Below are 12,473 nucleotides of genomic sequence, written 5' to 3'. Positions count from 1 at the left end.
TCTGCTGGGCCTGCTCAGCCTACAGCTGAATCGGTACAGCAGGCTACAACTAATATAATTAATAACTGTTACTGAAGAAAGGGTACATATTATTAAAAATAGTGTCAGAACACAGAAAAAAATACTGAGAATATAAAAGCAAAAGTAGGGGATAATCTTTACTTCTGGGATAAAGGGGGACACAACTGAACTAGAATATAGGACATGTCTATTGACACAACTGAAGAGGTTTCAAAAGGCATACAAAAAGGAGCAATTCAAATCAGACAAAGATGTAAGTAGTTAGTTGGCTTTCCCTCACTTGGCTGTGGGTGTCTAAAGTAATCCATTCAACCTGGGCTAATAAAGCAAATTTCCCAGTGGAAAGAAATAGATGTTTCAAAATAACAATTCAACTGAACACAGATCCCTGCCTTAGGTTAAAATGAATTGCCCTTTCAGGCTATTTTTTTTCTCTGAGTATAAGGTGGACCTTCTGTTGGCTGTTCAAACTTTGATGACATTTCTATTCGCAAAGTTTAGAGCAATTCAAGGCAACCCAGGATATATAATGTCACGACATAAAGAATCAACCCAACCCCCCCCCCCAGACACTCACTTATCCCCATCGCGCATGAAACAGGGAATAAGCAAGTATATCTGTGTAGGTATTGGCTCTTAGCCAGGGTCAATCCACCACATAAAGTGGGATTGACCAACTTTTTGTGTAGTACAATCTTTTATTTTGCCTATTTGTCAGGAAGGCTGTTTATGTTGATCAACCTTGTTGGATTAAAAGATTGCTAAATAACTGTTTACAAACCCCTGGAGCTATAAAAGCAAGATGAAATACTGCTATCATTAAACATATTTTGCACTATACATTCCTTCTATCAAGAAACAGAAGAAATCTAAACTATGTCTCTTTTCCATTGATTTTTTAATAATGAGAAATCTTTACAGTAGCAAGCAATAGGGTTTGTGAAATACAGATGTCATATTTTTAGTGGCAACCTTTTGCTTGAGCTAACACATTTAGCAAGAAATTAAAATTCACATATAGATTTCCTGATATTGACAAGGAAGTAAGAGAAGCAAGAATGCTGAGATAATTACTCATTTTTAAAAAAGGATTACTTTGTTTGATTGTCTTAACACTTTTCATATTTGTTCCACTTAATTTTTTTGTGTTATTCAGTGCAATGGTTTTTTTTAATTTGTTTGCTTCTAGTGGATCACCACTTTGTGTGTGACTCAAGTCTCAGCAGAGACTTTAATCTCAAGTTTTTCTTTTTTCTTCACTTGCATTGTGTCACTACAATGTTATTATTATAACCGAATAATCTATACACAGCAACGACTCTATTCCATTCCTGATGACTGCATCTTTTAAGCTTATATTTGTTCCTATTGCCCCAGGTATCAACTGGGCTACAATTCATGCAAAGGATTATCAACCCTCTTCTCATCTAAAAAAACCAAAAATACAGTTACACTGTATTGCTTTTTGGTCATGCTTCTGTCTTCCAGATCAGTTCAGCGACTGGATCAGAGTGGATGTCTGTGTCAAGCAGCCTTTTAAGTGGTCTAAATGAGGACCTGGTGAAACAAAGTAAAGCTAGGCACAGTTAAATCATGTCACAAATATGGAATGTCTTTTCTAAGCCTCCAGCAAGTATCATCTTTCAGCAACATAGATATATTCTAGTGCCTGACAAACAAAAGAAGTGGCCTACTCTTATTTTTCAAAGGATCTGTCTTTAATTTGGGGAAGAATATATTTAATCATAACAAATGTAGAATCTATCTTGGGCTGATTTGTATCATCACAGTGGTTCTGTGGTGCTTCAGAGCCCTTCCGTGTTTAACAACTATAAACACCTATAAACCACAACAAAAAGGCTTATTTCCTTCCCCAAACACCCTACACTACAAAAAGCAGGGCAGCCAAAGAACTCAGCAAAGAGAAGGTGGGAATGGAAGGAGGCAATAAGAACTGATAGCTGTTCCCGAATATTATTAGTATTAGCACAGGCTGCCAAACATCTTTGTGACTGCTGTATTTTATAGGCAAAGAAAAGGTTTCAGGTTTGCAAATGCAGATCTGAAGAAGGAAAAGCTCATGACTGCTGGTACTGCTGTGTCTGAAGGGGCACACCTCTTTCAGAGATGAAGTTCTTTCCTGTGAATACATTCAAATTGTACTGTTGATTTTATTGCCTTTCTGCTCATCCCAGACAGCACTGCTGTTCATACAGGACATAAAATAGATTCTGTTGCAATTAAGTAATTAGCTGCACAATTAAATCTGAAGTTAGATAAGTGCTGTGAGCTGCACTCCGTAACTGCTTGTAAAGTGACACCCAGCTTGTTTATTCCCTGCTCACTGGACTCCCACCTTCTCTTCTTCAAATCCCTTTTATACTTATTAAGAACAATAGCAATAAATCTCACTGTCAAGTTCTTGCATACCGAGTTACTGAGCCATCACACTTTTACTTGGTCTGTTTCCTCATCTGGCAGTGAGCTCATTCATCTTGAACCATCTTAGAGAGTGGAGAGAGGAGCTCATATCTATCCCCACTCACCTTTGTATGTCTGCCTGGCAAGGGATTTCAGGTGTTGATCTAGCATGACAAATTGTGTAAGGGAACATACACTTCTCCTCATTACCTACTATACTACCCACTTCCATCCCACACAACATAATGGTGGTAGAGCTGTCAGCCATTCTTTGTGCAACGTAAATCATGGCCAAAGCACTCACAAATTTTTAAAAAAAATTCTGCTCTCCCATGAACTTGTATATTGTTCTGCTTGGACCAATTCTGCTAACGCCTACCCATTTGAATAACTGTACTCATTCTTTGAAATCAAAGTATGACTGACTAGTTGCATGCAAACTGGGTTAAGCCTTTACATTCTGAGCTTTTGAAGACAAAACTGCATCTGATGTGCTTTGCAGTGCTCTTGAACTACTTTAGCATACTAAGAAATAAGGAAATAAAAGTAGAAATGAAGGCAACACTTTTAAGATGTCCTTAAATTGACCTTCAGATAAAACCAATGCTGAACACTAAGAAAGAAATTGTGAATGAAGAAGAATAGTGTCCCAAGTGTAAATGAAAGCTCCACAATCCCATTTAAGCATTCTTAGAACATTAATCCATTTAAGATATTAGGACAGCAAAGGACCATTGTTCAGGACAGCAAGTGAAAGTCAATATGGATTGGGTTACTCTGTCCAACTCAGACAGATACCATATTTCAATCCTGAAAATACACTCAGAGGAATTTGAGATCTTTTATTATTTAAGAGGTTCCATTGGGGACTTTAAAAGTGTTTATTTTACCATACAGTCACTTGTAAAAGAAAGAAAAAAAAAATCCACCCCTAATGTATGAGCTAAACATGTACTGCATTATTTTAATCCCCTCATAATTACCATTTTCACATTTCTTTCACTTGTCATAAAATTGAAACTTTCCAGACAGACTGTCTGATAAAATTATCTAGCTAGCTACAGTACATCAAAGAGAGTAGGTGAAAGTAAGTTTTGTACTCATACACACTGAAATTCTGCTTGACCTAAAAAGAAAGAATTTTTTTTTTATCTCCTGCCTCTTCTTTTTAAGCTATCCTTGGTTAGTGCAGTTAATGTTTCTAATTTTCTAACTGAACTGTTACATCTGAACGTAAAGGAGAATTAAAACAAAGAGCTGAAACAACAATCAGATTGTATAACATTTGTAAAAGACAATGCTGCACTACTGAAAACACTAAGAGAATTCTAATGAAGTTGTAGTTTCCCTGGAGGACCTGTGCTAAATAGTCTTGTCCTGAGAAAGGAGTTCAGATATGGACTTTATGAGAATGAATATCAAACATTTTCAGGGTCTTTTCTTTTAGAAAAAAAAATCCCACCATGGCTTCATGACAGCTGGCTGTGCCTTTTTTTTTATAATTTCTTAAAAACTGTTTAGGTCATCTTTAAAAAAGATTTAATCAATTTTCAGTATAAAATTCCTAGAAAAAATAATCTCATTCATTCTGATTTATATTAAACACAAGAGATTATATTAATACAACTCTGTGAGATTTAAAATCTCAGACCGGGTCATTTAGAGCTATTTTAAATCTGCATTTGCGTACACGTATAGCCCGTGAAGGTTTTCATTCAGTGCTCATGCAATGCTAATACATTCATGGCATGCAGGCCACAAGGCCTCTTCCCACAGACAACAGCACAGAAGGCACAATTTCGTGTATTTTATTTACATTGACAAGGTCAGGGGTCAGGCTGCTGACTGTGAACTCTACTGTTAGACAGACCCAGAACATATGCCAGCAGGGAATTCACTGGCAGCTCGCTTAAGCAAGGATTTAGGATATTAATGTCTAAATGGACCAGTTGGGTGCTCACCTCAACCTTCGTCCTGGGCTAAATTTTTCACCAGCTCTATTCTGTGGCCAGCCAGGCGTGTTGACAATTTTTTGTGAAAGTAATGCCTACAGAGAGTTCAAAGGTTCAGGAATGAGGCAATAAGTATTTTCATCTTTTGGGATTGTGTAAGCCCCACAAATGACCTCAGGCTCTACTGCACTAATGTTGCAAGTTCCACAGCTAACATGAGCTTGTGAGATTGCCTCACAATTCCAGGGAATTAGCCTGCGCTTCACAGGGACAACACTGAATTATAGGGGGGTGACACTAGTTCTGTCTTCAGGAAATCTGGCATTTCACTGAAGTTGTTGGGTCACCAGCACGTCAGCAGTGACTTGTTAGAGATTATTCAGTGCAATCCTCTGTAGACATCAAGACATAAAAGCCAAGGTGTTTATAGTTTAAGAAAAACAGGAAACCTACCATTTCAACATGAAAAGGTATAAAGATTTCAGGTAATCTTTGATCAGATTTTGCTTAGCTCTTAATGTAACAGCTCTGCTAATATTTTGTGGCTGCCTTTGAGTTGTGGGCTGAGCCCAGAAAAGCTTTAGAATATGGGCACATAAAACTGGGATGGAACTACGACGTTTTACCCAGATACTACTCATCCACTCTACTAACTAGTTTTGTGTACAGTTGTAGACTCCTCCAGTTTAGTAAAACATTAAATACAAACCAGTGAAGTTTATTTAGCAGATATTTTCTATCAGTGTCAATGTGGGTAAGAGAATATAAGATTTGTTTTAGAGCATCATGACGACGAAGAACACAGGGAAGGACACCAAAAACCTTTGCCAGTGAATGTATGTTTGATGCAATACAGCTAAATCAAGTAAGCCACAATGAGCTGATACCCTACATTGGTGAATAATGTATATCAGAAATAGTGTGCCCAGCAGGACCAGGGCAGTGACCGTCCCTTGTACTCAGCACTGGTGAGACTGCACCTTGAATCCTGAGTTCAGCTTTGGGCATCTCACTGTAAGAAGGACATTGAGGTGCTGGAACATGTCCAGAGAAGGGCAGAAAAGCTGAGGAAGGTCTGAAGCACAAGCCTTATGAGAAGCAACTGAAGGAGCTGGCATTGTTCAGCCTGGAGAAAAAGAATGTTCAGGGTGACCTTATTGCTCTCTACAACTACCTGAAAGGAGATTGTAGCCAAGTGGGGGTTGGTCTCTTCTCCCAAGTAACAAGTGATAGGACAAAAGGAAATAGCCTGCAGTTGTGCCAGGGGAGGTTTAGATTGAATATTAGAAAAAATTTCTTCCAGAAAGGGCTGTTAAGCATTGGAACAGGCTGTCCAGGGAGGTGGAGGTATTTAAAAGACATGTAGGTGTGGTATTTAGGGACATGGCTTAGTGGTGGACTTGGCAGTGTTGGGTTAACAGTTGGACTTAATGATCTTAAAGAGTTTTTCCAACCTAAATCATTCTGTAATTCTAAAACACACATCCCTGAGTTCCTCAGATTGAAGGAGTGACTACCCAGGTGCTGTCCTCTTCAGCAGGAAGGACAGCAGCAGGTGCTCAATATGTGGATTTTCTGTCTCTCTCTTCTTGAAGAGGTCATTGTCTTTGCTAGTGTTAATGCTATGCTAAGTATTCCCTAAGTCCATTAGCTCCTGCATGCACACTGTCAATGCACACTAGGCTTTATCAGTCTATGAATATCTGCAAAGCCAATGAAATCACATTTTCTGGACATCTCACTGATTCTGTCTGACAATTTCAGACTGTCTGGCAATAACATTATTGTTATATTTCATATAACAATACTGGTTTGGGATTTAATTCCAGAACATTTGACTTCATGCAGCTCTGAAATCAGTAAACTGCTATATTAGTTTATTGTAGCATTTTTTATTTTTCTAGAGTTAAAAGAAATAACAATTACAGAATTCAAATAAAAACAACCCTCCTGCCTCAGAGTCCACATTATGCATCAATAGGACCGCAGAGATGCCCCTACCACTCAGTTAAACAGCATGAGTGAACCAGGTCAGTATATTTTCAGGGGATTTCACAACTACTTCTGTCAGCAAAAGAATAGGAGGGGTTCCAGTGGTGCTCAGGACTTGCAAAACATTGCGGTCATGGTGCTTTCAGCCTCTATCTTAACCTAATCCTTCATTACTTTAGTTCATATAACTTTTTACTCTCACCCTACATCCACCTAGTGGTTTCACCCGGCCTCTTTGAGTTCCTTCTGCTTAATTCACCATTTTCTAACTGTCCCTTTGGGCTTGGCTCCTAATCCCTCTGCTTCCTCAGCCTGAGGAAAGAAGGAAGAAGGAGCACTGAAAGCACATCAGAGTGTCTTTGTCTGTAGTGCTCTCTGGCCATGAAGGAGAAAGAAAAGGGGGAAGTCTGGTTCAACCAATGTATTCTTATTGTAGGTCATCCTTCATATAAACAGAATATGTTGACTTAGCTGTTAAACTATTGTACATTTCCTCACTTTTCAGAAGATTGTGATTAAAAGAAAATAAAAATTTAAAAATGGGATCATCAAAAATCATCTTTCTGAAACCAGAATGACTCTCTTAGTAGAACTCTGCTCCCCAATCTAAAGCACAGGAATAGTGAGGTTCCTAGTTTAAGAACTGTTTTCATGTGGGTAAAATCATATGCAGATTTCTCAGATAGGACAGAGGTTTTAGTCTTCTTTGGTTTCCCCTCTGCTCTCCAATAACACCAGGGAAAGTAGTGAGCATTTCCCTCATGATGTGGCTACTCAGTTGTGTAGCATTCCCAGTCATGTATTGGTTATAGCTGCTCCTGAGTAAAACATTCTCTTTTCTTTTTTGAGAAGTGGCTAAGCTATTTTTGTTCAAGTTTTCAAAAGAAGTCTTCTGCCTGCAGCAGAAATTCAGCATAAGAAATTTCTGCCCAAATCATTAAAGAATGGTGGAGTTACAAACTACTGAAAACAGATGGAGTTTGCCATAAGAAATTGCAGATGCCATCACTTATGGCCTTATACTCTCTGAGCATTTATACTGTAACACATATTCAAATGTGAATGTGAAGCACCACTCAGCAGAGTACTTGTTTCTCTTACCTTCTATATTCTTTGAGAAAAAATAATAAAAATACAGGTTTTATGGCTGCAATAATGATCTTCAAGAAATGTATTTCCTCGTAGCTAGAGGCTGTTAGGTCAACCTTCATCTAAGCAATCATATTACACAGTCTTCCTTACCTCAATGTCATTATTTCTCACAAAAATCAATAATTACTTTATCCTTACTTGCTGTTTGAGTTCAGCCTAACAGTGCAAACAGCACAGAAAAACACAGAGGCAGAGGGGTCTGAACAGAAGAAAGGTAATGGAGTTAATTTCTAGAAGGAAGTGTCATACAAACAGAGAGCAAAGACCTTTCAATCCTTAACAAAAAAGGCAGTAATTATACATTCTGGGGTGGAAAATCTATTATAAATGCCATTTGTAGAACAAAATCTAGCAGTAACTCTTGCTGTTTTATAATAGTGCAGAGGGAAGAGGTAGATATTCTAATAATCATTAGATACAAAGAAAGACATTATGAATGAAAGTCAGTTTAGCAAGAACCACAAGATAAGACAGTTTACATTAGAATCTTGGTATCTTATTGGTGAATCCATTTTTTTAATATCAACTTGGATTAAACTAGGGGACAAATTTAGGATTCAGGTCAACAAAGGAACAGCTGTGCATTTCCATTTTGATTTGATTTATATTGTTCCCAATCAATTTCATACAAGAGAAGCACCTTCTGGTATTACAAAGGCTCATTATAGTGAATTAGAGTGGCTCCATGGAAATCAGTACTTGTATTTGTTCAAAAGTCACACACAACAGAAGAAAACAAGCCAGACTCTCTCTACATCTAGTATCCAAAGCAAGACATCAGTGGCTACAGATAATTTGGGAAAACAACTATAAGTTTTAAACCAAGGAAACTAATTTTGCCTCACAAAAACAAACAAAATGAACAAAAATCCCCAAAAGTAACCTCTTGATCTCAGGAAAAGTATTCGTCAGCAAGGCCTGCCTCAATGGCTTGACTTTCTCTGTTAGTATTGCCAGATGGAACCTACACCACTAGGGAATGGTATGAATTCTGAGAGACTTCTTTTTTGTCTCTTCACATTTTCTGGACATATCTTCAAAGGAGATTAATGTTAGACCTAGCCTCTAGACCAAGATTTAACAGTAAATGAAGACTGACTTACTGTAGTTCAGCCAGACCATTTTGGGTAAAATTCAGGCCTCACTGCATTGAGTGGGAGATTTCCTACAAAGATGAAGCCAGGATTTCATCTCAGCAGTCTTCTCTGTTCTTGTGTAGGAGAACTGAATACAACTAGGCAGAGATGATGCATTGTTCTTTACAGTCTGCACCTGTGTCTAATTTAGTCCTGCAGCTAGAGCTACACAGCAAAGTAGTTGACAGCTACTAGAGAGAACAGTCTGGAAACTGTCAACTCAGAGGGATTCTTTTAGAGCTCTCACTTTTCAGAGTAAGTTCTTTTCTGTTTAATCAAAGGAAAAGTATTTTTGTTAAGAAACTTGACATTCCAAATAAGAGTGCTGTTAAGCCAGGGAATGAAAATATGAAATCGCTGTTTGTTACCAATGCTGTAAATGATCTGCGAAAGCCTTCACAAACACAGCAGATGCAGACTGCTAAATCCTTCCGCTTCATGACAGCACTGAACCACTGACAGAATCATGCTTTCCATAGAGAGGATTGAGCAAGTACCAGATATGTAAAGCATATATGACTAGCAAACGAAGCAGATGCCATGTTCAAGCAATAGTGTAATATTGTATAGTCAGATAAAATTTCACATGTATATACATGAAAAAGGTAGATTCTATACATTCACACTATTGTATTAAATCTTGCGTGGTGACAGGTCTGACAGTATGGCCCAAAAACAATGCAACATTCAAGTTGTGCAACTGTTTGTGTACACGTGCATACATGTATACATGCAAGAAAACTATCCTACCCATCATTATGCACAGAAATAACAATGTTTCCATTATATGTTTCACAGAAACAGTTTGAAAATCAGTAAATATAGTTTTCTGTTGCTGCGAGTGGAAAGTTGGAGGATGAAGTCAAGGCTGAATTTGAAGTTTTGGAAAAGCTGATTAATTCAGAATTTTAAGGCAATGCTCTAAAAAGCAAAAAATTTTATAGACAAATGACTCAGAAAGGGCTGAAATTTAAAGCATTTTGCTTGACAGGTGTATATATATACACACACACAGAGGCAAAAGGATGTTCACAGCTGGAAATTACCATGAATGTATACAAAACTTTGAAATGCCTCATTATTTTCAGCATAGCATAAAACCTATTTAGCATTCAGGTGATGGTTTTAAATAGCGACAGATAAGCAAGTGATTATTACTATTTATTATTTTTTGTATAGATATGACAGAGAATATCAATGTAGTTTTCTAATTTAATATCCCAAAGTGCTAAGATACATTCGTAAGTTATTCCATTATTATTTTGCCTCACTGGCGTTTTACTTTGTTCCAGCAGACCTTCTTGTTACTTAGCCTATCTTTAGCCTCCAGCATTTGCAATCTTCAGCTTACAAGAAATTAGGGCAATATCCATAAAAGGATGTTTTAATTTAGTTTATCCTGCCTTAGACCAAGAACGCAGGTTCATAGACCTATATTAGGTACTAAGAATAGAAATTACACTCAACTAACACTCTAGCCAACAGGAAATGCTGAAAATTGTGAGATTTTACCTCTCGTAAGTGTTTAAAGCACCTGACACTGAGCTGCAGAAATGCATGTAGGTCTAGATCAACATCCATAATACCTTACGGGGGCTTAGAAGTCTAAGTTGTCCATGTTTAAACAGATGCTTAAATCACACTGTAATGACCGCCCTTTGGGATAATTGTTCAATGCTGAAAACACAAATGGGAGATTTACTGGAGCAAAATTCTCACAGCCACATGGACATTGAGATATCTGAAAACTGAAGTACAGGCGATAAAGATAGTGGCTTGACTCTGGCTTCTATCTCTCCAATGCTCTCTCAGCATCCTTTTACTGGTGCTGAGATTCAAGTCTCAACTGGTTTTTTCTTGATACTAGGCTTAGCTCTTTATCGTGAAAGCTTCAGCCTTTCACAAATTATTTTAAAATTTACTACCGAGCTTTTACATAGATCCAAGAGCACTACCTTTGGCTGAAACAAGTCAGTTTTGAAATCTATTTTTGTAACATCACCTTTCACAAAAACCTCTCGTGTGCCATGCATGTGCCAAAAGTCACTCCGGAGTGAGTTGGTTCAAATTCCTCTGGAAGTACAAAATGACTGAATACCGAGAGCAGAGGTGAGGGGCGGCGCTGGGGCACATGGGCCTATGAGTGCAGCGGGATGTAAGAAATCAGAGGTAGGAAAAACCTTTGGCGCACGCATCTACCTCAGCCACCGCTGCCCACGCCTCGCTTTCCAGGCTGTTTTAACCGTTTCCACCTACGGAGTTCAGCGTCTCTTACAGAAAGAAAACGAGCCGTCCGTGTAGCTGACGCCCCAGCCCTCTCGACTGAACACACCGGGGTCTCGGGCCATCGCCGCCCCCTCTGGCCGGGTCCCCGCACCGCTGGGGCGCAGCCGGGGCCGCGGGAGTCCCTCCCGGCATCCCCGCTATCCCATGCCCCGGCAGCGCAGCAGGACCGGCCCGTGCCCGCCCGGCACTGGTTTCCGGCGGGACTTTGTGCGGCGGCGCTTTCCGTTCCCCGGGCTCGGCCGGGCCGCGGCGGCGGTCCGTGTGCCCGCGGCTCTCCGTGCCTGCCCGCGGTCTCCATGCAGTCTCGGGTGCTGTGCCTGGGCGGCGGGCCCGGGGGTCCCGCTGCGCGCAGAGTCCGCCTGCTCCTACGGCAGGTGCTGGGCGGCGGCGCGGCCGCGGCGCGGTGCAGCCGCCCCGAGGTCAGGGCGCTGCATAGCTCAGGTAACCAACCACCCCGGGCCCCCCCTGGCCCGGCCCCCGCAGCTTCCCCCGCTGCTCCTGCCCCGGCCACAGCGCCCAGCGCTGGCACCGCCGCGGGGTCTCGGGCAGCCGCGCTCTGCTAGCAGCCAGGCTCGGGGGAGGCCGGCAGGAGGTACCGCCCCGTGGACTCGGGTTTGTCCGGGCTGCGCTGCCGCCCCTGTGCCGCAGGTGGCGAGTGTGGCGGGTCCGGAGAGGGGCGGCCGAGCTGGTGAAGGGTCTGGAGCACAAGTCCTCTGAGGAGCGGCTGAGGGAGCTCGTGGTGTTGAGCCTGGGGAGAACGAGGTTCAGGGGTGACCTTATCGCTCTCTACAGCTGCCTGAAAGGAGGTTTTAGCCAAATGGGGATCGGTCTCGTCTCCTAAGCAGCAAGTGACAGCACAAGAGGGCATTGTCTCAAGCTGCGCCAGGGGAGGTTTAGGTTGGACATAGGGAAGAATTTCTTCACTGAAAGGGTGATTAGATATTGGAGTAGGCTGCCCAGGGAGGTGGTGGAGTCACCACCCCTACAGGTGTTTAAGAAAAGACTGGACGTGACATTCAGCGCCATGGTCTGGGTGACGTGGTGGTGTTCGGCCATAGGTTGGACTTGATGATCTCAGAGGTCTTTTCCAACCTGGTTGATTCTGTGATTCTGTGGCATGAGTGTAAAGGCCAGAGTTCAGTCACAGGCTTGCAGGGATGCTTAATGTGGCTCATCATAGTGTCTCATCCACACTGAAGCAAGGAACAGCCCCGCAGCCTGTACCTATGATAACAGCTCTTCTCTGTAGAGCACGTTACATCTTACCATACTTTCTGTCTCTGCATCGCCGTGGCTTCGTCCCTGCGCTGAGGCAGAGCCTCAGTGTTTGTGTCAGGGGCTGCCGAGGCTGGTGCGTGTCAGAGCGTGCCTGCAGGGTATGGTAATGAAATAGAGCGCTGACCTTGAGCTTGCAGATGCCATGAAGGATGACCTGAACTGCCCTGGAATATCCTCTGGTGACCTTTGAGACAGGTGACAGGCCTGTGCAGAGTAGAAGTGGTGTTTGGAAAGA

The 12,473-nt window shown here is 41.2% G+C and overlaps 1 protein-coding gene across 2 annotated transcripts in view; it reads left to right on the top strand.

Moving 5' to 3' along the window:
• The first annotated feature begins 11,155 nt into the window (after positions 1-11,155).
• Positions 11,156-12,473, top strand: part of VWA8 (von Willebrand factor A domain containing 8) — a 186,372-nt gene continuing 185,054 nt past the window's right edge. Inside the window, exon 1 of one of the 2 annotated variants that reach the window (XM_064645638.1) lies at positions 11,156-11,401. In XM_064645638.1, the coding sequence (XP_064501708.1) occupies positions 11,257-11,401 (145 nt within the window). In that variant the 5' untranslated portion in view covers positions 11,156-11,256. Of the gene's footprint in view, positions 11,402-11,531; positions 11,553-12,473 lie in introns of those variants that run through there. The other variant, XM_064645639.1, reaches the window with a different exon arrangement.

This window comes from Pseudopipra pipra, chromosome 2 (genome assembly GCF_036250125.1).
Source record: "Pseudopipra pipra isolate bDixPip1 chromosome 2, bDixPip1.hap1, whole genome shotgun sequence".
NCBI lineage: Eukaryota > Metazoa > Chordata > Aves > Passeriformes > Pipridae > Pseudopipra > Pseudopipra pipra.
The sequence above is the reverse complement of the archived record's forward strand: the minus strand, read 5'-3'. Positions and strand labels throughout refer to the sequence as shown.